Below are 25668 nucleotides of genomic sequence, written 5' to 3' on the forward strand. Positions count from 1 at the left end.
ATCGTGTCTTTTGACCCATTTGGGTTGAAAGATTGTATTTTCAATACTGTGTTTTTACTCTGCACTTCCAGGGGCGAGGTTGCCTTCCACATTTCAGTTGTCTCTCCTTCTTTTGCAGATGAAGAAGAAGCTCTGAACTCTATTATGAAGGATTTGGCAGCATTGGGCAAATGTGGGGGGCTGCTGGACAACAACAGGAATAAAAACAGTGTCCACTCCAGCAAACAGGTAAGGCATTTCTTGAGTCCAGCCCAGACTCCAGTAGACCAAAGAGGCGGGCATGGTGCTTACCATGCTGGGAGAACAGAGTTTAAATGTTAGAACTGAAGTTAAGAAGTGCTGCAGGAGCTCAGCACGTTAGAAATAACATAATTTTACCGAGGCATAGCTTTAGGACCTCTTTTTGAAGAGCTGAAAAGAAGCTACAGGCATCCCTGTATCACAGAGGAGCAATGGAGGAGCAGAGGAGAAGAGTGATACCCCAAATCATTCACAAATATAGCAGTAGAGCCTGAAACTGGTTTTAAATCTCACATCCCACCCCAAGGCACTTCTTTCCCTTGCTTAGCACTGAAAGTAGTAGAACTTGTTACAGGCTATGCAGCTTTAAGATTTGGATTAGTCAAATGTTTTCTATTGACAGCATTGATGAAATACAGTATTTATCATGTGCACATTTTACTTCAGATATTAGAAAGACAGACTGCCAACTTTGAGCTGTAGACACCCAGGCTCTTTTGGGAGGAATAATGTCATTCTTATATAAAGTGTTTAAATATTAATTACTGGTGTTTATCTTTATGCTCCTAAAACCAAACATTTTGGCCCTGTTGCGCATTCAGAGTTGATTTGGTGAGCAAAAACATTGTCCCTTGAGCAATGTCAGAAATTATTCGCTGACATTGATATAATAGCTAAAGTGGATTTAATAGCCTGTTTGCATATGGAACAAATATTATGTGAACACGAAAGTTGTGAAGAAAGAATTCAGTTGTCAAAATAGCAAGAAAAAAAGAAGAAGGGGAAAGAAGAGAGGACCGGGAAGCTGCTGGAGAAGCATGAGAGCAAATCCACTTGGAATTCCACTTCTAGTGCTACGGCTTAGAATAAGCTTGCAATCAACTTTGCAATTGCTGAATGCCTAGCAAGGAAGAAAACAAATTGTTGTTTACTGTTGTCATGCCTATTTTAATGGCACTTTTGCTACTAACAAATAACTCTGGATGCAGAGGGGAAAAGTGTGCACGTAGCATGTCTGTTTTAAAGTGTGTCCTGGCGGTAGCAGCTGTCCAAGTTGAATCACTGGATTTGTGTTCAGCTCATGCTGAAATAAGTCCAACATGTTTACAAAACTGACCAGAGAAATTCAGAGCTGGCTCTCTGCAGCTGCAGGCAAAGCAGACAATCCAGCACAGCGTTGGATGGCTCCGAGAGTAGCATTTTCTGCAAGTTGATGGGTGGGGACCATACCAAGCCATCTCGGGTTGCTGTCAGGATAGCAAAGCTTTTTAGACTTCTCTTAAATAACAGATTTGTTTTCTCACAATGGGGGGAAAATCCCTGCTGTCATTTTTGAAAATGTTGCTGTAAATGTTGCAGATACACAGTTATCCAGATAATTAGTTGAAAATAAGGAAAAAAATAGTTTTCATTGGCCGAATTCTTATCTACAAAAGTTTCATAAAGTTGACGTCTTGCAATCAAATTCGTATCCACAGCCCATCCACTCTATCTTCATTTATTAATCACCAATAGAGTTATGTTGTGCTCTGATATCAGCTTTAGAATTGTTGGTTGCCACTTGCTTTTAATTTTATTATATTAGGAATCAAACTTGCCTTCCCAATTACAACATTGATGCTTGGAAAAACATTGCCTCCTTTATGATTTTTCTTTTTATCCATAAGCGGACGAGCCGTAGCTGCGTGCTCATTGTTACTCAGAGCTCTCTGATGGAGGAGACGCAAATAGTCAGCATCCCGCTCTCCTCGCGCATCCGGGGTTGAGGATTCAGACCAACAGCCCCACGAGATGAAGGGCGTTGGAGTATGTTGAATTGTTGCTTCACTAAATTAGACTAGCTGGAACAAGTCTGGCTCGTGGGACGACGGGAGTCTAGTCTGCGAGGTGGGGAGTGGCCAAAGTAGGTGGAATTAGTGGGGACTTGGTTCATGTTTGCAGCTCAGAAACTTTTAATCGACTTGTTTGGGTCACTCTTAGTTTTTTTTTTTCCCCCTTGTTTTTAAGCACAGAAATTGATGGGGGGGAAAAGATTGCTTTAGAAATGCTGTTGTCATGCCTATGATTTGTTGTTCCTTTGGTACTTGGTGTTCCCTTTTTTTTTTTCCCCCCTTTCTTTTTTATTTTTTTCTGCGATCAGGTTGGCTGGTTGGACTGAAGGATGCACTGCACAGTGTCCCTTCGTGGAAAGGGAGAGGGAGGCATGGGGCATTTAGATGCCAAATTTTCCTCTTGGGAATCTCATTGTAGGTGTCTCTTACAAGGCTTTGCAGCAACATGCTAACATTGAAATACTTGCGTCTGGATGTTCAGTTGTTAGATCAAAAAAAAGTCATCTTTTTTTCCTGCAGAAAAATGCTTTTCTGAGGCATGGGAATCCTTTAGTCAGTGTTCCAAATTTCCACTGAAAAACACTTTTAAACAAGAATGTGTTGACTAACTAGCCTGTCGCTTTGTGGCTTGTTTCCCTTGTTTTTTGGTCCACAGAGAAACACAACCAAAGTGCTATCTCATCCCTGTCTCCTGGAGGGGTTCCTTAGTGCTCTCTTGACAGAAGTTGAAATTTGGAGCCTGCCAGATAGTATTCCTGGTAGGCCAGGGCCACACAAGAAAGTAGTCTGTGGTGGTGTGCGCTACACAATATTTCTTCCCCAAAATATCGACAGTTTTAACTTCAGATCATCTTATGAAATGAACGTCCTTTGGCAAATTGCATAAAAATCTTTCTTTTTTTAGTTTGCTTTCCTTACAAATGAGTTTAAGACGAATGCTGAGTTTCTGGATGTCTAATGCCTCATGGTAGAACCAGCTGGAAATGAGAACAGCAGTACTTGATGCACGGCGCGGATGAGTTTCCTCCCTTAGGTTGCCCAGGCAGCTGGCAGCAGATGTGATGGCTGAGCTTGAATCCCCCGAGTCCTGGTCAGCTGTGTCAGTCACTACGTTACACTGCCTTTCTGCCTTCTGAGAAAACAGGGTAGAGGGATAGAGATGGCAGCCTTTTTCTTTTGCATGTAAGTTACCATCTTTAAAACGGAGCCGTTCTTTGGGAACAGAGGGATCATCCTGACATCATTCCTAGTGCATCCTCTGCACTGTTACTCCTCCATTATTCCTTTTATCACTCCATTATTCCTTATGCATCCTCTGGTGTGGCTGGAAGGAGTCCTTTCAGGCAGTCTCCTGGACTGAACAGACAAAGGAGTTTGTTTATAGCAGTGGCTCTGAAGAGGGGAAGGAGGAAACAGCAGAATAAAGATCTGCATTGTGATCACTAAGGAAAAAGATGAGTGGGATAAGAAAGGAAACCACAAAGAATTAGAAATCCCAAACAAAAGCATGGAGGAGAAAGGAGCAATTATATTAACATTTATTTTGCATCTGTCTATTTATGTGCACATCCATTTATTTATATAAATAGCGCTTGGCAACTCACAGTATGAAGTTGGTTGTCAGTGCTGCGCTTCGTCTAATGACAGGGCATTGGTGTGGGCCTCTATCACAGCTGATGACAGCTAGCAATTCCTCTGCCATGTTAATTTTGATTGCAAGTTCTCCCATGGCAATAAAGTCCAATACTTGCAGGGAACATTGTCCCATGCACAACAAATGTCAGACTGACCTAAACGTTGTTCTTTTAGTAAATTACCTCTGGACTCTCTTTTCTTTGGTAAGTTGGATGCAGGACAAGGCTTGCTTATAACTAGAATAAAATACAGCTCATGTTCTAGGGCTCTCTGTTCGTAGGTCTTCAGGCAGCCTAAAAGGAGTTTGGCTTTATCACCTCTGTTTTACCGTTGGGGAATATGAGGGTCCATAAATATCACCTTGAAGATGGGAGTCTCTTTGAGGAGATCTGCAGGGATTGCCCCACCTGGGGGGCAGAAGCAAGGGACCAAGAGGGCAGCAGCACCGGTTGGGAAAGGCTTGGCTGGAGATGGCAAAGGCAGTGGAGTCCCAAGGATTTGGGGAAGAGGCTTTCCCTTGTCTGTGTGTGAAGCTGACTTGGGTGCTAAGAGGGTAATACCAAGGGGAGATCCAGCTGGAAAAAAAGCTATTCCCTGCCAGATAGGTGGTTTGGATAAACATTTTGAAGCCTGTGATTTCTGCTGCTGTATGAATCAAATATACCTATAACAGGAAGCAATGAACCCTCTAGACATCATCTTTCCACGGGCCTCTCAGCTGCTCACATGCTGGGCTTGCTTTTTCAGAGGAAAAGAGCTGTAAAGATGCAGGGGGACCAGGCTATTTCGTAGCTTCCACCCCCCAAGAGGAGAAGGGGGCAATCCCAGACAAACCCCTTTCTGTCTGATTACTGAATAACCCGAAGCGCGTGGGGGTTCTGTGCAGATAATTCCTAATGACGTGGATTAGTCATCTCCTATTGCGGTTTAGGGACGCGGTCCAGCTGTCTGGCTTGTAACGAACGTCCCGTTGCTAAAAGCAGGGGCGAGCACAGGACTAATGCAAACAACGTGCACGTCGGGGAGGTGCAGAAGTCCCCTCGGCCTGGCCCTGCGGTGCTGATGGCTCTTGCCCGAAGCCAGAAGTTGAGGAGAAATCCCACCGCTTTGTGGCTTTGTACAAAGGAGTAACTAGAGCACTCATGCTTGAACAGCGCACCGCTCAGCAGGGTTTTCTCATTGTTTCCTAATCCAACAAGTAGAAAATGAGAGAAGTGAATATAATCCCTCAGCTTACCCTCCAGCATGCAGAAATGGGTCTCCTTCATTGCCCCTGTTTTTCCCCAGGGGGGAAACTGAGGCAAAGTAAGTGTCCAAGGTCTCGTGGGTGGGTAAGAGCAAAGGTGGAAGCAGCTCCTCTTGGTGCAGTGCTGAAGGGAAGGGGAGGCCCCTTATGATGATTTTTCCTGCCTTTCTTGACCTCAGAAGGGTTAATGCTGGAGTTGGAGGCTTTGTCCCAGGTGGTTTGTGAGGCAACCATGGATTTGGATGGAAGGAGTGATCCAAAGGCCCTGTCCCTGTGGTGTCTCAGCATGGGCGAAGCTGTCCTCTGGTTAGGTTTGACAAGAGCAGCTTTAAAAGCAAGCCATAGAGGTGGAGTCCGACCAGAACACTGTTTCTGACAGTGGCTGAATTTGGGAGGAGGAGAGGACATGATGGGGGGTGTCTTTGAACTTGGCGCTCATCCGGGATTTTACAGCGTGGCAGTTTTAGGTGCTTCAGCTCTGGGTGCCACACTAGCGCACGGGCAGACGTGGAAGTGCGGGGCTGTCTCCTCTGCTGGGTCCCTGCCTGCAGTCGGTGGCATCGAGGCGATGCAGCAAGGGTGTCCCTGCGCCATCGGTCGCTGTTCTCCACGGGCATGGTATTGCTCAGCTTGGACTCATGCTCCCGATCTGATGGACCCTCTGGGTGTTCAGCAGCTGAGGGTGCTCAGCACCTCCTGTTCCTCCGAAGCCACTTCCATTTTAGGCCTAACTGCATGTTTTCCTGCTCTCCGTGTGTGCTTTTATTATAAACAGCAGTCAGCTCTTCAGGGATCTCTGTATAAGATCATGATTCACCTCGTTTGGAAACACTTTTTCCATTTTTTTCCAACATTTTCCTTAATCTAAACCAGCGTGCAGGACTGCTTGCTCCAGCTCCGGGGGCCGAGCTTGGCCGAGCCCTCCGGGGTGCATGGTCCCCAGCCAAGCGCCTCGCGGGCAGAAGCGGTTGCCCCCTCTCCCCCCCCCGATTCCCGTCAGCACTTCCTCTGAAGCTCGGCAGTTGCGGTCTTTTCTCTTCGTGAAATTAGAAGTTTTGAGGAAGGAGCTAAAAATACCTCAAGGAAAGCCTGGAAAGATGGTGATGGGTTTGTGGCCACTGCGGCGGCTTTGCTTTTTCCTTGCGGATGGCAAGAAAGGGTAAAATACCATTTGTTAGCGGGGCTGGAGGAAATGCCGGTACAAGTATCTCGCAGAAGAAATTATTCCAGAAACGAAGGGAATTACTGTGGTATTTCCTGTCAGGGTTGTCGCTTATTTTATTTGTGTCGCAGCAGGGCCTACAGGCGCCAGCCGAGACACGGGCTCCCCCGTGCCCCATGTTGTACGGAAACGCACGTGAAGAGGGAAAGTTACTCAGTACATACGACCTAGGAGATGAAACATCTACATTTTGTCCTTGACTCTGCCACTCTGCTTCACAGAATGAATCACAGAATGATTTGGGTTGGAAGGACCTTTAAAGATCACCTAGTGCAACCCCCCTGCCATGGGCAGGGACACCTTCCACTAGATCAGGTTGCTCAAAGCCCCATCCAACCTGACCTTGAACACTGCCCGTGATGGAGCATCCACAACTTCTCTGGGCAACCTGCTCCAGTGTTTCACCATAAACTTCATCATAAAAAATTTATTCTTTATATCCAACCTAAACCTAGCCTTTTGCAGTTTAAAACTGTTGCCCCTTGTCCTGTCACTACAGGACCTGGTAAAAAATGTCTCTCCATCTTATAAAGCCCCCTTTATATATTGAAAGGCTGCGATAAGGTCTCCCTGGAGCCTTCTTTTCCCCAGGCTGGGCTTTTTCTTCACACCTTTAGGCCAAGCACCTCGTACATTCGTGCCTAAGTTTCCTCTGCTTGCTCCATTATCTGCCTCAGCTTTCACAGTGCTCCATGAAACCGTTGCTCAAATCCTCTGCCAGAGCTCAGTGTTTAAGGGTGGTGCCTTGCGGCATGGCCTTACCCCTCTCCTCCACTGTGTTTAACGCACGCCCTTCTTGGATGTCTCAGCTTGTTCTCCTACACCAACTAATGACCTCTTGATTGTGGGGGGAACAAGGCTGCCATTAACCTCATTTGACATCTGATGGCAGGGAGGGTAAATAGCACAACTTGGATTGTGCAAGGAGGAGTCACTGTTGTCTTCATTCCTCACAAAATTGCAAAAGTGAGTAGGACCCAGCAGCCTCCACCACCGGCACCTCTTCCACAACCTGCCCTTGAGCGTTTGCACGTTGTGTTGAGGTCACGGAGAAGAAGCTGATCCTGCCTTCCCCTCGATTGTGCGTTCGAGACGCTGGGTGCAGACTTGTGTGAGATTTTGCTCCAGCACTTGGCAGTGCCCCAGATTCCCTGTGTAATCTCAAACCAGTTGCTCCAAACCAGATTTCCATGGGTGTAAAAAATCACAGCCTGCTCCGGCATTTAGGAAGTGTTTTGCATCCCACTTGGGACTTCCTCGTGCTTTGGGCACTGCCCACTTTTTTTTTTTTAAAAAGGAAAAAAGTATTTGTTGCTGATAGCGGTGATGAATTCAGCTTTAGCTGTGGGTCAAAAACATGAGCAAGCCAAGGGAAGACTGCAAAATAAAACTGTAACCAACTTCTCAGACTATAGATAAATATTTATTTATCCCTCTTCCAAACGCTTGCAAGCTTAAGGTCTTGGTTTCTTTGAGGGAGGCGAGAGCTTAGTGGTTTTTATATCAGCAAAAAAAAAAATCTAATTAACAAATGAAGTGGGTTTTCATTCCCCTGTTGCAGCCAGTGTGTTGTTTGCTCCGCTCAGAAGCAGAGCGGAGCAGTGTGGGGCAGCTGGCTTACTTCTGTTGGCTTCGGGCCATAGCACATCAGCCCTGTTGTTGATGTAGAAGAAAAGGATGCAGCAGGGTCGTGGCTCTTCTTTTTTTTTTTTTTTTTTTTCTTTCCCCTTTTCTTCTCTCTCTGGAGCTTTATACGAATGTTTTGACATTTTCCAGCCACAAGCTGTTTTTCGAAACTTATTTGTCTGCGAAATTGGTGTTGCTCAGCATAAACAGGCAGCGCGTGCTATGTCCCAGCTCGGTGCAGTGTTCGGGTCTGCGCTGAAAGTGAAACCTGTGTTTTGAAAGGTTTCCTGCAGCAAGGCCGGAGCTGCGTGAGCTTTTCCCTTGAGCTTTTCCCTTTACACGTCCTGCTCCTTTGTAAGGAGAAACCTCAAAAGTTCCTTGCCCTGATTTTTTTCTCTTACTTTAGAGAAGGGCTTTGCAGAGCTACATGCAGTGAACCCACACCGGCTGATTTACTGCCAGCATCCAGGAGGGATGAACCAGCCAGGCCCTGTTCAGAGAGGCACGTGCAAATAAAAATTGGCATAAAAGACCCCATATCTTTTTTTCTTTTCCAACAGAGGTAATCCAAGGTGGCAATCCCACCCGTGTTTGCCTGTCTCTCTAGAATGATTTGGACTTTCAACACTAGGTTAGTTATGGTCATCTCTTCTCCTTTTGAATTTTGGACTCTTTTAGAGTTAGTTTGGTATTTTTATGGGTTGGGTCTGGTTCTAGAAGCAAACCTGGAATTTGTCCAGGCATTGTGGGTCTGGAGAACTGGCTGCAGACACCGAGGTGATGTCAGTGCCTGTTTAGCACAGGCCTGTAACACTGCCGGAGTGCCCCGTTTGGTGACTGTCCTGGCACTGGTTCTTCGCAGTCTTTCTGGAAACACAGAAAATGCCACGAGCAGAGATAAAAAGGATGTGTTTTGGATGATCCAACATGTTTACCCTGAATCTGCTGGCGTTTTTTAAGCTTTTCAACTGAATCGCCTCCAGCCTTGACTTCCTGAACTTCGATGGGTGTTTGCAGAACTTGAGGAGCTGTCAGTTTAAAAATAAACCTAAGGACGCCCGTCCACCTCATTTTCCTCATTAGAGACAAAGCTCTTTCACTGTGGCTCTGCTTTCCCTCTGAGAGGATGGAAAGTGTGCCTTCACGCGCTGGCAATCCAAGGTTAGAGATAAGGCCCTTGCTCAGGAAGAGCTGTCCCCCACCCATTCGGGGATTATCCCTGTGAGATGCAGGCGGTGCGGGACCGAGCCCTCCCTGGTGTTACACCTCGGAGGGAGGTGGTGAGCACTTTTTTCTCCATGGGAAGAAAACCACTATTTGAGGAGGCTTGTGTGCACTAGCAGGGGCAGAACCCTCGTTAACTGGGGTGACTAAACCTGGTCTGGGAAGTAAAGAAGGTTTTGATCTGCCTTGGAGACCACCGGAAAGTCCTGGTATGAGCCAAGGGATGCTAGAGGGATGCTTGGCTCAGACTTGGGCTGAGAAGCTGAGTGAATGAAAAGGCTCCTTGTGGTCTTGATCGCTGCTAAATATGCACAGAGGATGGGAGAAGTGGCTTTTGCTAGTCCCTGCACAGCTGTGTGCCCAGTCTACCCATGACTCCGCTGGCTCTTCTTTGAGCAAATTTAATTATTTCTCTTGAGGTGAGCAACAGGTCAGTTCAGGGTGGGCATTTACTGTGTAAAGTGTAGTGATGCCTGATATACTTTGCATTTTGTATGTCCTAAGAAAATAACAGCCACCCCACCACCACCCTGGCACTGTTGGCTTTTAAAATCCAAGACTATGTCTCCACTTCCATTATAGCATGCTTGCTTTTACTTCTTATTTCTTTGCCCCAAGTATTCCTGTGTTCTATTAAACATCCTCTGAGCTTTGCTTTTTGGGTTTCCAACAGAAAAGTACTGGGGTAAAACCATGGGAAGTGGTGAAGGTGGACAGACATCAGACACTTAACATGTTTGCCTCTTTGATAATAGTGCCTTGTTCCCAACTGGGTTCAGAGCATTCAAAATTTTCCACTTTTATTAATGCATTTTATTAAAACTAAGACATATACAGATGAGTGAGTGTCCTCTTGCCTACAGAAGAACTTTTTTTTTGACAAGCACATTTATCAGCAATGTTGAGTTTCCCCAAAGTCCTTGAGTCCCTCAGGCAGCTTGGCCCTAAATAGACCAGATGCCCACTGGAGTTAGGGGAGTCTCCCTGAGAACTGCAGTCAGCTTTGGATCTGCGTGTCAATGTGGGATGCAGTTTGGGACCTAACCATTTTCTGCTTTTCCTTTCAGCAGCGAAATGTCAGGATCAAGTTTGAATATGAAGGAGAGAAAAGGTATGTACCCAACCCAGTCCCCCACATGTACAGGGACAAATCACCCTTTTCACCCAACGTCATCCTACTGACTTCAGCCAGCTGCAGATGAGCTCACAGCAGGATTTGTTCCCCTAAAATCAACTACAATTTTATATGCAAAAGCCTTGCCTCGTCATCCCGTTTACCACAAGTACCTCCTGGGATTTGCACACAGGCAAAGTGGTTCCAAGCTGGAAGTCATTAAATGCCTCTTACCAGGGGCATAGGGTGCGTGCTTGGAGCCTTTTCTCTTTTTAGTTCTTCAGCCCTGCTGAACCACAGCTGAGCTGCAACTCTATAGAAATGTGCCCTTTGATTAGCAGCCTATGACACTTACTTAAGATAACCAGATTTTGGGCATGAGTCCCATAAAAATAGAGCTGGGAGTTAAAGCTTGCCTGCCCTTCCCTGCTTGACATTTCCATGGCATCACCTCTGCTTGGTGCTTGGTGACTGTGGCAGGGCAGGACACAGGGCTGGAAACTCACAGGCTGATGGTCCAAGTTGCATGTTAAAGCCAAAGAAAATTTAAGTAATGTTACCATAGGGCTAGACTGTACCTGCTGATATGTACCTATAGAGCTGCATGTGATGGTACAGGAGAATCACAGGATGCCAAACTGCATTATTCTCCTCCCTATTCAGAGTCACTTGCTGAAAATGGAGATGATAAATCACTGACCAGTGTCTGACCCTGGGTCTTCTCCAGTGAAGGGCTGCTGGACTCTCTTCTTTTCCACCTGTACTTCACAGTAGGGGGAGAGCAGAAGAGCTTCACTAGGATTTTTGGTAGATATCCTTGCAGGGTAGATCAAGTCTCCTCTTGGGCATAGCAGATGAGCAGCTTTTCTATGAGTGTAAAAGCAAGGAGCAAGCTTTATGCTTTGTGATAGAAGAGTACAGGTCCTTTCTTCTGAATTGTCAGTCTAATCCCAAATTCCAGTATGCTTCTACTAAATTGAGACTATTGTTGTATTTGTTTGTGTATACAGGATTATCCAGTTTCCAAGACCAGTCAAATTCAAAGAAGTGGTGCAGAAGGTCACGGATGCTTTTGGACAGACGATGGACTTAGTCTGTGTGAACAATGAGGTACTCTTCTTATTGTAATGGAGAGTTTTAGGGTGCCTGGTGCCCACTTCAGAATTGAGCAGTGGTTTGTTCTTAAGGCCCTAATTTAGTGTTGTACATGGATGTGAAGAAAAATCTTATTTTGTGGTTCCCAGCTAGTAAGCATACAAGAACTGTTGTCCGGGCACAGCTCAGTTGGAGTCTCAGACTTCAAGCCAGACTTCCCCCTTCTCAAAATTATTTCAATTAATGGTGACACAGGAACATCGTCTTTGCCCCAGAACAAAAAATCCCCGTAACTCAAACAGGGGGAGGAATTAAGTAACTGAGATGGTGGAGACATTGTCAGTTCACACAGTTACACAGTCAGCAGCAGTAGATGTTTTCCCATTAATGCCCTTGGGGCAATTAGACCAACTTTCAGAGTGTGTCTGGCTGGTGAGAGTGCACACAGGGCAGAGAGGAGAGCAGCTGAGACCAAACGGCTTTCCTGAGAGTCACATGAAGTGACTGTAGGCTACTGCGTGTTTGGTTTGGATGTGAAGCCTTTCTGTCTTGGGGGCATTTGCAGGAGCATGGTGAAGTCCAGAGCACGAGTGACAGTGCCGCTAACACAGCGTACTTTTATCTATCACTGACTTTGTTTCACCCCAAAACCCCAGAACCATGTGCATGTTCCTGTGGTTAGGTCTGCAGTGAAATGTGCGTCACTGTAGGTTCCTCTAGCAGGTCCTGTGGCCACGTACAGGCAGCCAAGAAACCCTCCCTCTGTGACCCTTGCATTTTAAGGCTTGAAGACCTTTCTACTCCAACCTTCTTCGTAACACGGGCCGCTGTGGTTTTCCAACTTTTTCTTTGAGCCCAGCGCTGTGTCTGAAAGGAGCGTAATGATGCGGGCCTTTACCTAGAAGGGGGCAATCCTCGGCATCTGTTTGGTGTGCTTAGTGTTTTCTTGTGAGGCGTCTTGTCATAAACTGGGCAGGCAGCTGGAGCCACTGGACTCTTAAGGTGGGTTTGGGTTTGGCTTTGGGAAGGAAGAGAAGGCCAAATGACAAATAGATAGGCTTTTAAACACCAATTCTGGTGGTTTTAGATCTGTCCTGACAGCTTGTTTGTTCAAGTATTAATTGCAAATGACTAACAGCCTTTCATTAAAGTATGAATGGAGAGGGAGGTCATGAAGAGAGCTTTCTCGCCTTTTTTTTTTTCTTTTCTTTTTTTTTCTTCCTTCTGTTTCAGTGCAGATTTGATCCAAAAAAGGTTGCTATTCTTTTATAATAGGTACCCCATGATACCAAAGTGTCCACTGGGATTTGGCTTTGAATGCGGTCAGGTTTCTAATCTTGGGCATTCTCTGACAGCCCTCCCGGGAAAAGCCTGCCATTGAATTCTCTAGGAATGACTCATTTCATTCCAGGTTTCTTTCCACTGGAAGAGGAATTTTTTCCAGCAACAGCAAACAGAAGCTTAAATAATGCATTTTATCCCATGTTAGAGACTGTCTTCCTGGCTATGTGCACAGCACATAGCAGGACTGTAAGCAGGCCTTTGGGTAGTCCTAACTTCTTAGGGTTGAGAAGGACCTTCAGTATTTTGGTTTTTTATGGATAAAAATTCCTCCTTGTGAGAACCCTCACCTTTGGGAAGAGGTCTGAGCAGTAGTAATTCAGGGTTATTATTGTGGGAAACACTATAAATAGAAAAATGTGACCTTCGGGGAGATAGCCTACATGTCCATATGGTGACACCCCAGCATCTGGCTCCTAGCATGTTCTGCGTCAGGTTTTTGAGCCACATGACTGCAAGTCTCAGAGGTAGCCTGACCGCAGACTCATTACAATTAAATGTTTCACCCTTTCTTCATGCTGTGCAGTAATTCTTTGTTGCCATCAGATGTTTCTCTTGCAGTAGCACCTTGTGGATCAGAATTACACTGAGGTCAACAGGCCCCTACAAAAGCTCACTAAATGGCAGTCCCTGTCCTGGTGAAGCGGGTGTCCTGAAGCCAAGATCAGTGAGATGAGCATGCCACTTGGGTGGAGCAGGGGCATGCATGAATCACATCCTGGTGGGACCATGGAATCAGCGGGCTTGGGCTGGTATAGATAAGAGCAGGGCCTGGCTGTGGGTGTACTGCGTGGGGCATGTCTGCACATTAGTACTAGGCTGGGCTCATCTTTCTGATGAGCGGGACAGCAAAATCTGGCCTGGCCACGGACAGCATGGTGTGGTGTTTCTTAGACAGTTGGCTGTGTTATGGATTGAGAGACTGGCTTCTACAGCGAATGCTCTGTCTGAATTTGATCTGTACGCACTGCTCAACAGCTGCTCCAGGTGTGACGAAGCGTTACCTTGTTGTTTGTCCCATCTCCATCACAAACTTGTGACCTTGGGCAGAACAGTGAACCTCGGTGTGCCACCCGTTCTCTTCTGACCTCCCCTTGCTTGTCTCCTCTGAGGCTGTCCCTTAGCATAATTTTGGAAGGTTAGGGAGAGCTAAAGCGTAGGGAAATGGTAGAAGGTCTGTTACGGGAGGGAGGAGGGGTGTTTAAAAGCATATTTAACAAACATTTGTCGAGAATTGTTGATGCCAGTTGGTCCTGCATTGGGCAGGAAGATGAATTAATTGACCTCTCAGATTTTTCCCCAACCCTGTTTCCTACTATTCTTTGGCTTTCTGCAGTGTCTTACAGAGTGAGGTTTAGCAATACTCTTGTAGTCAGTGAAAACTGACCCTTTGCACTCACTTTCTCAGACTGCAGTGAATTGACTACCAAGTCCCATCCTAAAACATTAGGCTCCAGGGGAGCATATTATTTAAAAGCAAGAAGAAAATCTAATAAGCTCTATTTAGTGGAACTTCTGTGTGGGTAAACTTTGCTGTTCATCATGGCTGCTCACTCTGTAGACGGGATAAACCCAGTTACTGGAAGTGCACCCTGGCAATTACTTCTGTGGTTCTGCATCTATATTTAGTTTCGTGCCTAGTAGATATCTGTTCCTGATATCTGTATGTGCCACAGTCTGGAAGCCAAATGGAGCAAAACTTGCTTGCCAGATGTGGGTAATAGGTAAAGCCAAGTTAAATATTGGCTCCAGTCCTTTTTACAGGAGGGCAATTTCTGCCTGATGTTTTTGGCTCCTCTGAAGCAGGCATGCAAACGTGTTAATGTTGTGATATTGGAGTGAGATGGAGTGACCTTCAGAACATTCTGTTCAAGGCAGCAGCTGAGGGACTGCAGCTCTGAGCACTTGTGAGGAGCTCAGTAAAAGGATGGGTGAGCAGTGGGACTATACTTACAGTTCAGAGTCAAATTCTGCTTGGTGGTGAAACGAAGGGGAGCAGCTCTGTTTTCTGTTGGGGTGAGCATGGGAGAGAAGGCTTTTCTGCTTCATGCACCTGTGGAGCCCTTGTGAACTTCAAGAGAATTAAGCAGTGCACCAAGAGAATATCCCTTAAGCTCTGCTGCTTAAGGAAGCAGACTGTGAGGACAGCTGCACAGCATTTGGGAGACTTATTCAATACCATCTTTGTCTGGTATCTGCTGTGACCACGGGTGATTCATTCAGATCCCAAAGTTTAACCATGAACCATGGTCTAACCATTTACTCCATTGACCTACTGAAAGCCCTGAATAGTTGATATCTACCTGGTGAGTACTTTCCTTTCATTCATGTCCAAGCCCTATCCCAGAAGGGAGACTGTTTCCAGCCTTGCTTTTGAGGCCCAGACCAGACAAGACTGGTGTTAGTGTTCTCTGTAACCCCCCCAGCTGGTTAGGTCCCTTGCTTGGGAGGTAAGGGACATCTTCCTGAACTCTTCCTCATCTGGTTTGGTTGAGAATTCGAGTCCCTACAGCCTGTAAGGATGTCCTGGGGTGAGGCTTTCTCAAGAGTTCCTCTTGGAATCTTTTTCCTACACACAAGTAACTAAGTAGTTTTCAGACAAAGGGTGCACAGCCCGATTATCCCTCTTCCTGGGAAATGTGCTAAATGCTTTGCTCTAGAGTCTTTTTTTCTGTTTTTTTGTAGAAATTTCTCAACCATGTTTGCATACCTTATACCAGACGAGCACTCCTAGCTCAACCTGAAGTTCATTGCTTAAATATCTTTTGAGAACTGACCTTGTCTTTCCTCAGCAATTACCACTGCTTCCAGCAATTACACCTGGCGGCTTCCTTTTCTCACCAGTTAATCCCATTTCTGGATATCTAACTCTCCCATGCAAGCTATAGGGGTCCTGGGTATCTAATTTGGGACTGTAAACTCTACAGATTAGCAGGTTGCATTAAACTTAGCTATTGCAGTGCCTCTTTGCAGACCTGGCTTTTAGTATCTCAAAGCTGGGTGCTAAAGGGAGGTATAAGCTAGGACCACCTGCTATCCACAGCTGTGGGAGCTTGGTTTTCTTGGTTAAGCCTGATGTTTATCATATGAAATAGGTGGCCTGCATATGGCTTGGTTCCCTGTCTGCAAAATGGGGAGAAAAGATAACCTACCTATCACACATTGAGGACAAACTCAATCCAAACCTTGAAGTGCTCGCACTGTAGAAATAGCAGCCACACAGACATCTAAGATGGAGCTTGGCGGGCTCAGGCTGTGGTCCTTGGGTGGAGGAGGTGACTGTAGCAGTTTCCCAAGGTGAAACCTCATCTCTGTTGGGTAAACTTTGGACCCACAGCCTTCCCTTGACCTGGTCATCCCCAAAGTCCTAGCCTCAGTGCACACAGTCGGAGGTGTATTTATGTAAGGGACAACAGCCAAACCCTTGGCAACACCCTGAGATCAAAAAGGTAGACACAGGCAGTTTTTGAGTGTCGTCTTCTGGAGCAGTTGATCTGAGGTGCGTTTGCTGTGGCTGGTGGCATGAACCCTGATCACCCAGAAGGCTGAGCTGCCTTTCAGGAGTGCTGGGCAGCTGTGGCTCCCAGTAAGACCAGTGAGAGCCCACTGGGAGCTGTGGCTACTCGATCCCTTTGGTAGGTGGAACTGCTGTGTACTTTGGCACAGTCACAAGTATAACATGTGCTGTGTTGGCTGGATTCAGTGTCAATGCCTGAGGCAACCTACAGAGGCTCAGGACTGGTTTTTGTGAGATTAGGCAGAACGCTCCTGGATGAGAGGCAAAAAGTTCTGGTTTTAAACTTAGCCGAAGGCCACAGAGCCCCTGTGAAGTGCAGCTGTGTTAGGCATTGGAAGCTTTGCAGGCTATCTGCAGGACATGGTACGCCACACAGCAATAGCAGGAGGTTCAAATTCCCTCTGGATATATGAGGGCAATAGTCTGCCACTTACCAGGAAAACATCAAGACCTTTAGCTGCCCGATAGACACGGCACTGTGTAGCTCTCTGTTCTATTTACCTTATAAAGAGCAGAAGCTGAATTTGTCCTGCTGGGAGTCGAAGAAGTGGCTCTTGGAGGCAGAGCAATGCACACCTTTCACATCAAAAGGGAAGAGACTCTTATTTGTGAGACGTTCCCTGATTTCACCTGATGCCCAAACACTAGGGAGACTATGTCAGTGCAGAGGAACGCTGGTTGCAGCAGTAGGGAAGGCCACTGAGTAGCTGCCAGAGTAAATCCTCAGGTGCAGCTCACTGCTTTCTTGGAGCACCATTGCATGACTGTCTTCCCAGGAAGAAACCCAGGAAGAATGGGGCTGTTTTGGGGCTGGGTAGCAGCAGGTCTTGCCTACAAACTCCAAGATCAGAGCAGCCCCAGAATAGCAGGCAGCAAGCCTAAGGTTTCATCTCAGCCCTCTCCTCTTCTCACTAGCTGAATTGGTGATGTGACCTTTAAGCTCTCTCCTTGCAGATGTTTTTTGTTGTGATTTTTTGCGTCTGTTCCTTGGTAGATGAGAACTTGGAAGAAAACGTTAGAGCTCAGCAAGCTGGAGGGCATGGGGGCTCTGTTTTCCATCCGCTTTCTTGGGTTCCTCCCTCGTCCCCCGATTCCCAAGCTGCTCACTGCAAGGATCTGGCTTCCTCTGTTTACCAAAAAGTGTGACGCTGCCGTGCTCCGGTGTTTGTTCAATCCCTTCCAGCTCTTGATCCCGCTGAAATCCCAGGAAGATTTGGACAAAGCGATGGAACAGTTGGAGCTGAGCCCTTCCCTGAAGAGCCTGCGGATCCTCGTGAGTGCTCCAAAGAAAGCGAATGTGAGCGCTTCACCTTCTCTGCTTTTTTGTGTCTGGAGCGAGATGTCTTGTTATTGTGTTGGGGAGTGGAAATGAGTCTCCTGACGGTGCAGAGCAGAGGGCAAGCTGCTCATGAGGGGGGTCGGCCCTGCTCTGGCTCAGCTGCTCGGAAATCCTCCCGTGGTGGCGGCCCAGAGACGGAGCTGAGCTCCCTCTAGCTCCTCCTGCAGCCTGTGAAGGGTTAAATACTGTACTGGTCCTCAAACAAGGTTAAACACCAAGAGAACCCCTTGTGCTTTCTGCCTAGGGATGCTGTCACCATTCTTCTGTAGCCTCTCCTCCGTATACAGGATGATGCCCTGGCCCTTGCCATGCCGGGTGACCGTTCCCTCCATGTGGTGCTGCAGCACTAAAGGCCAGGGAGAGCAAACTGGAGAATCCTTCAGTCTCATGCAGGACTGTCTTTTTTCCCGTTATTTATTTATTTGTTTTTCCTGAGCTCAGTGGTTTTGCAGTTAAGCCTCTTAGCTTGACCTTGCCTGCACAGAGTGTCTTGCCAAAGCACATGTCGTGCTGCCCCAAGCACAGGCTGTAAAGCAAGGGATTTATAGATGTTGCAACTCTGTTTCTTCCTTATATTTCCTAGAAGTACCAAGGAGGCTGGGAGTCTTGAAACTCATAGTGCTTGTCCTCATGCTACTGCTGGTGCTCGCAGCTCCTGGAACTTCTCCGCTCCTTTTGAGAGGCTCTCAAACGGTGCAGGGACCAGAGTCCCAGGGGAAAACTGAGCCATCAGTTGGACTTTCCTAAATCCTGGGCAGAAATGGGGTGATCTGCCCTAGCAACTGCAGGAACATTGCAGTATTGCAAGTCAGCTACTAAGAGCAGGGCAGCCAGGTAGATTCATGCATACCTTTGAGAGTAGGTCCAACTCTTCCTGAAGCAAGTAACCATGCAAAAACATTCGGCTCCAAGGTCATGCATAGAACTATCACAAAATCACAGTGCATTGTAGCGTGTTAACTTAGTAAGACTTGGCTACTACCATTCAGGTTACCAGCTAGATTGTCATTTCCTTGCTTTCCCCCTTATCTGTCTTCCCTAGCAGAGCGTGATCCTCCACTCTGTTCCTCTGCTCTGTTACAGAGGAACCTCTGCAGTGCCTAGGCTGCCACTGAAGTCTAGGGAGCGTGGAGGAGAGGCTCTGATTTTGGGACTGCAAACTTGGGTTCAGGGCAGGGATCAATCTCTGTATCTATCTGGAAATAATGCCAGTGTGGGAACGGTCTTTTATGTCAAATACCTGTATTTATCATTATCAACTGGAGCTCAATCTTATCTTATTAGAGTATTTTAACAACAGATGTGAATTGTTTGTGAATGATTTCTGGATCACCCTAGATTACATGCATGTCTTTTTTTTTTTTTTTTTTTTTGGTGCTTGGGTAATATGGTCGTGGGGAGCCAAATACAGGGTTTCACATGGTGTGTCTGCAAGGGCTCTGGCAGAGTCTGATCATTTCCTTTGTCTCATTACCAGCTCCTCCAACCAAACAACAGTAAACAGCATGAAATGAGGATCTCCAGATCCATGGGTGATATCATGGGATCCCTGTACAAGGACTCCGAGAGGACACGGAAGTATTCAACAGGTCAGTGAAATGCAACGCTCTGCAGGGTGGTTTGTGCTATTACAAGCTGACCACCATCCCCTTTCTATTTCCTGTCACAACCCTGTAGCTGCTACAGTCTGGATGGCCACCCTGATGTCTCCCACCAGTAGCTCAGTGCAGTTGCTGCTTATCCTCAGCCTGAGGAATAGATTCTGCAAACTGCACAGGTCGGATGAGGTTGTGCTGAGCAGAGAGTCGTGTTGGGCATGAAAATTAAGAAGAGCAGGGGATCTGAGGTGTAATTTGAGGGGGGAAATGCAGTGGTAAAAATCTCCAGTGAATTTGATGCTACTGAGCTCCATCAAAGTGAGGAGTAAGGATCTATAGAAAGCCAAGGCTTTTTGAGACCTTGACATACTTACTCCTTTAACCATCCGTTGTCGTTCTCTTGGCATCTTTCCCCCTTCCCCAGTTAGCAGAATAATGTAGCTGAATGGGCTTGGGTTCCTTAGCTCCTGAGCTGGGACCAGGTACACCACGTAAGGACCAAATATGTGTCTCTGTGCCACCAATCTGTTCTTGTTGGTGAAATGAAGTCTGTGGTAGTTGCTTTTGTGGTTTCTCAGGAGAATGGATGTGCGCAGTGGTTTGCAGTGTTCGTATTTCAGATGAAGGGGAGCATCCCTTTCCTTCAGAGGCAGTAGATACCTGCAGGTATCTGAAACCAGGCTGGCAAACGCCTAGTCTCTTCTTGCAGCCCTGCAGGGGCTGGAGTTTGTTCATAGCCTTGTGTGGTCTTTTCTTTGGTTTTCTGTGCTTGAGTTTATGCTTTTCTTGCTTTCTAAAATACTCTGAGCTTTTTGAAATGACAAGTACTCTTGATAAGCTGTCTGTAGGACCTTCTGTGTGAAGAACCTTGTAGAATTTTGTAGAGAGCAGGGTGCCTCGTGCAGAACTGGTAAAGCTGCCCATAGGACTGTATGGCAGGGGTGTAATTATTCGTATTACAAACTATAGGCAGGATTAATGATCTTGAAATACAGCGACTATTCTCTGCTGCATCTATGGGTGCTGGTTACAGGGTAATTTCTACAGATCCCTATTGTTTTCATACAATTATTTGACAACTGTAGAAACAACAGAATCAGAGGCCTTGAATAAAGTATGATCCTCCAATACAAATATACATGAAGATACGCTTCATCCTCCAAAGATCCTCTGTACTTATATGGCAGTTAACACTTTGACACTATTTGTGCAATAAAGAGTATTTTTCTCAAAGGATTTGTCCTTCCTCTTTCTCATAGCCTGTGCTGCCTTGATAACATATCCTGTGGTTTGCTGCATCTCAGACAATGATATGTAGGAAATGTTCTTCTAGGGTAGGTCCAATATAGCCCCTTGTGCAGCCATGCCCAACTCTTACTGAAGCCAGGGCTGGGCGGTACATGTGCAAGAGCTCTCTTTGGGCCTGTTGTTTGGATGTGCCACGGATGTCTTTTTCTATTGTGGTTTTTTTTCCTAGCTCACACAGCTCTTGCGAGTTTGCCTAGAGTCTGGCAGAGTCACTAGATGATTCTGAATGAAATGCACACACAAATACATGGTAAGGCACAGGGCCTCAGCAGAAACTGTGCTTGAGCAAAACATCTCTGCTGCTCTTTTTTGGCACTTGCTAAGCTGCTAATGTAAGCCAGCGAAGAGCTGTGGCACTGGGAGCTGTCACTGATGTGTGAACCAAGCATGATGGGCAGAATTGATCCCATGTGTAGCTGTGCTAGCGAGAAGATTAGTTCTGGCAAAGTTAGACTTTCCTGCTAGCTTTTATGCCATGCTTTGTCCTTTTCATACTGTTTTGGAGCTGCTGTAGTACCAAGAGAGTTTCTGACCAGGTCCCTGCTGACTGTGAGGTGTCCCTGCCTTGAAGAGCATCCTGTAGATGAGACAAGGCAGACAAAGGAAGAGACGTCAGCTCTGCAAGAGTGCGAACCTGAGGTACAGATGAGTTTTGAGGGAATGCCTGAATAGCCGAGTGGAGGAATGGGTATAACATGCTGGTTTAATCTAGATAATGGAGGAGGAGGACTGGGCAGTAGAGTGTGCTAACGTTGGGATCTTCAGGAGAGTCTGCATGCCGATTGCTAATGCACCAAAACCAGTGTCCTCAGCGCTGTTACATAGTTAGAATCATAGAATCATAGAATCATACAGGTTGGAAAAGACCTCTAAGATCATCGTGTCCAACCGTCAACCCAACACCACCATGCCCACTACACCATGTCCCTAAGGGCCTCATCTACACGTCTTTTAAATACCTCCAGGGATGGTGACTCCACCACTTCCCTGGGCAGCCTGTTCCAAGGCCTGACCACTCTTTCAGTAAAGAAATTTCTCCTCATGTCCAATCTAAACCTCCCTTGGCGCAACTTGAGGCCATTTCCTCTTGTCCTATCGCTAGTTACTTGGGAGAAGAGACCAACACCCACCTCGCTACACCCTCCTTTCAGGTAGTTGTAGAGCGCGATGAGGTCTCCCCTCAGCCTCCTCTTCTCCAGGCTAAACAACCCCAGTTCCCTCAGCCGCTCCTCATAAGACTTGTGCTCCAGGCCCTTCACCAGCCTCGTTGCCCTCCTCTGGACGCGCTCCAGCACCTCCATGTCCTTCTTGTAGTGAGGGGCCCAAAACTGAACACAGTATTCGAGGTGCGGCCTCACCAGTGCCGAGTACAGGGGCACGATCACCTCCCTATTCCTGCTGGCCACACTATTTCTGATACAGGCCAGGATGCCGTTGGCCTTCTTGGCCACCTGAGCACACTGCCGGCTCATGTTCAGCTGGCTGTCAACCAGTACCCCCAGGTCCTTTTCCTCTGGGCAGCTTTCCAGCCACTCTTCCCCAAGCCTGTAGCGTTGCCTGGGGTTGTTGTGGCCGAAGTGCAGGACCCGGCACTTGGCCTTGTTGAACCTCATACAGTTGGCCTCGGCCCATCGATCCAGCCTGTCCAGGTCCCTCTGCAGAGCCTTCCTGCCCTCCAGCAGATCAACACTCCCGCCCAACTTGGTGTCGTCTGCAAACTTACTGAGGGAGCACTCGATCCCCTCGTCCAGATCATTGATGAAGATATTGAACAGGACCAGCCCCAAAACTGAGCCCTGGGGAACACCGCTCGTGACCGGCCGCCAACTGGATTTAACTCCGTTCACCACAACTCTCTGGGCTCGGCCGTCCAGCCAGTTTTTTACCCAGCGAAGAGTGCACCTGTCTAGGCCGTGAGCCGCCAGCTTCTCTAGGAGAATGCTGTGGGAGACGGTGTCAAAGGCCTTACTGAAGTCCAAGTAGACCACATCCACTGCCTTTCCCTCATCCACTAGGCGGGTCACCTGGTCATAGAAGGAGATCAGGTTGGTCAAGCAGGACCTGCCTTCCATGAACCCGTGCTGGCTGGGCCTGATCCCCTGGTTGTCCCGGACATGGCTCGTGAGCACCCTCAAAACCAACCGCTCCATGATCTTCCCCGGCACCGAGGTCAGGCTGACCGGCCTGTAGTTCCCCGGATCCTCCTTCCGGCCCTTCTTGTAGATGGGAGTCACATTGGCGAGCCTCCAGTCGTCCGGGACCTCCCCAGTTAACCAGGACTGCTGGTAAATGATGGAGAGCGGCTCGGCAAGCTCCTCCGCCAGCTCCCTCAGAACCCTCGGGTGGATCCCATCCGGCCCCATAGACTTGTGAACATCCAGGTGGCATAGCAGGTCATGAACTTCATCCTCTTGAATTATGGGCGGTTTATCCTGCTCGTCGTCCCTGTCTTCCAGCTCAGGGGGCTGAGTACCCTGAGGATAACTGCTCTGACTACTAAAGACTGAGGCAAAGAAGGCGTTGAGTACCTCAGCCTTATCCTCATCCTTGGTGGCAACGTTCCCCCCCACATCCAATAGAGGATGGAGATTAGGTAGCAAAGGTAACCAGCCCATGCTACAGTCATCCCTCTGTTTTTTTCCATGCAGACCATCAGTCTTCCTCTTAGTTTGAAAAGAGGTTGCAACAAACTCTCTGCATGGTAACAGCACACCAGACCTTTCTTTGGAGTTGTCAGGGGTCTGTATGAAGCTACCACAGTCCTGCTTAGGAGATGTTCGCAATCTAGTAGATTCAGTTTTTTGACTGGGTCAGAACTGGGTAATCTAGCAGCTGGGTAGAAACTCCAGTGAGCTGAAAGGGAGAGCAGTGTTTCAAATGGAGCATAAAACTGAAAGTCAGGCAATAGACAGGCAGAGATGATCCTGTGTTGTGGTTCCCTGAACCCGGGATTTCACTGAGCTTGGTGGATAGTCAAAAGGCAGCCTAGGAGGCTGGGATTTCTGTAGAAGAAACTATTCTTCACTTGCAGTTGCAAGGTATTTCACAGTGTTTGCTTCTGCTGTCATCAAAGTGGTTGCTGTCAAGAGAGGCTCTTAATTCAGCTTTTCTCTTGAAACCACATTTAAAAGGAGATTTAAGGTGACTTTATAAAAAAGGTGATTCAGGGTCATGTTCTCAGTGTTTCTGAGATGCCTCATGTTTTTCTGCTGACTCTGCCATGTTAGCAGCAGCGAAAAATAATAAAACTGCATGTTGTTGGCACAAGCACATTGGAAGAGGGGTGGATGTTCTGGGGAAGATTTGGCTATTTTTGCTTCTGCTGGACAGAAAATATCTTCACTCCATGTCCCTGAAAAACCTTATGCAAAGTCAATATTTTCTTTTTTTTCCCCATAAACTTTTTCAGTGGAAATCCCCGCCCCCCCTTTTCTTTGGGGGGGGGGGGGGGGAGTGGAAAATGTTCTAGTCTCTTAGTGACCAGCATCTGCAAATGTTCAGCTGAGTGCCAGGAAACTTTGGCTAAAATCTGTTTGGGTTCTGGATTTTCAGATACCTGAGGGTTGTTTTTGTTTACTTTGAGGAAATACATGTTTCAGAATGTTATTCACAAATTATTCAAGAGCCCCATTCCAGAATCACCATTTCAGTGGAAACATTTGCCAAAAGCTTTATTTTTTTTATTCTTTTTTTTTTTTTTCATGGTGGCAAACCAGGCTGCTGAGCCGTGGCATCATGTGCCTGCCAGCCCTCTCCAGACCAGGAGTGAATGCTGGCTGGGTCCGTGCTCTTGAATACGGACCAGCCATGGGAACAGCAGGATTTTCGCCTCGGAGAAGTGCCACCGCAGTGATGGTACGCAGGTTTTCATGGGTTCCTGGACACATATGCAGCAGCATCTAACCCCTGCTAGCACGCTGGGAGGATTTGGATGCAGATCTCCAGAGAGAGACGGTACAAAGACTTTGCTGGTGCACAGGCTGGCCAGATGACTCTGAGAAACAAAGGCCTGGAGGTGATACCTGTGCCGTTAAATTCACAGGGCCAGGACACGAACACTTGCTGGCCATTCGTGAGGTTGCTTAATCATTAGCACATTCCCTGGCCAACCCTGTACCAATGACAGTGCCTGGGTGCAAATGGGGGTAGCACGGGCTAGGGACCTGCTGCAGGAGTTGTTGGCATGGATAAGACCCTCTCTGATTTGAGAAGAGGAGGAGAATTTGGCTGTGTGCATCATACCAGCTGCTTTAGGGCTAGAAAATGGGCTCTGTTCTGCTTATTAGTACAGAAGTACCCTAAAGTTTGCCTTAAATCAAGATGTAGGAATCCATCCTCAGAGGATCAGCATGGAGAGGAGGAAGACTTGTAGGGGTCCCACTGAAAAAGAAGAAATTGCGGGAGATTTGGTCCATCTGCTCACACCTCCCCTCGACAATCACAGAGTGAGAAATTTCCTGCAGGTTTCTCTCTTTTTGTGCCGCTGCGTCTTGAGGCCCGTGTTTCTGCCAGGGCTCAGAGGAACGGCACATCTTGACGTCATGTCCTTCGTTCGGCTCTGCGGCGATGTCATCCCTGGGCTGGGCCCTCCGTGGCTGCAGCTGTGAGCGTAGGCGGCTGCCAACAAACCCTCCCCAGCTCTGACTTTTAAGGGGCTTCTCCTCTCCATCGGGACCCCTACTTGATGCCAGTTGGTGATGGATGAAGTTTTGGGAAGGACCTGCCAGGGCAAGGAAAGGGTGAAGCCAGGGAACGCGGAGGCAGAGGGAAGCAAAGCCTGGCACAGGGGAGCTGGCTGTACATGCAGCACCGCAAACTCTGCGCATGCTGCATGAAAGAGACTTCTTAAATAAAAATAACAGAAGGGAACATGAAAGACCCCAGTAGATGCCAACAGTGACTATAAGTCTCTGTGCTGGCCTGGTTCATGTTGCTCAGGACATGCTGTGCTCTAGTTTCAATTATATGGCTTTACATTAGTGCGTGTAACATGGAGCAGGAATCCCTTCCCAAAGCACCTTGCTCCAAAGGGTAACCGAGGTCAGATGCTCAACTGGTGCCAATCTGCAGAGTTTCTCTGAGTTCAGGAATCCTCAATAGAGCTGCTGAGATCCAGCCAGCATTCGGCTTAAAGAAGTGCCTCAGAGCCTGCCCCATCCCCACTGGGTTTGAGGACTGGAGCTGACATGTAATCCTGTAGACCCCAGGAGGACAGTCCCTTGGGGTCTCCTCTCTCTGCCTGCTGCTGCTGCTGTTTCTTGAGTATTAGCTTAAGTGCGAAGAGCATCCGTGATGTGTCAAACAGGCACATCTGGGCTTGTCTGTCCGTTT

At 47.4% G+C, this 25668-nt stretch overlaps 1 protein-coding gene across 1 annotated transcript in view; it reads left to right on the forward strand.

Annotated features, from left to right (window-relative positions):
* The window catches only part of LOC142079661 (mitogen-activated protein kinase kinase kinase 3-like), an 85932-nt gene that overhangs the window by 38784 nt on the left and 21480 nt on the right, over nucleotides 1-25668 (forward strand). The window contains exons 3-7 of the mRNA XM_075144264.1: nucleotides 119-228; nucleotides 10093-10136; nucleotides 11150-11249; nucleotides 17276-17389; nucleotides 18909-19020. Of these exons, the coding sequence (XP_075000365.1) occupies nucleotides 119-228; nucleotides 10093-10136; nucleotides 11150-11249; nucleotides 17276-17389; nucleotides 18909-19020 (480 nt within the window). The remainder of the gene's footprint in view (nucleotides 1-118; nucleotides 229-10092; nucleotides 10137-11149; nucleotides 11250-17275; nucleotides 17390-18908; nucleotides 19021-25668) is intronic.

This window comes from Calonectris borealis, chromosome 2 (genome assembly GCF_964195595.1).
Source record: "Calonectris borealis chromosome 2, bCalBor7.hap1.2, whole genome shotgun sequence".
NCBI lineage: Eukaryota > Metazoa > Chordata > Aves > Procellariiformes > Procellariidae > Calonectris > Calonectris borealis.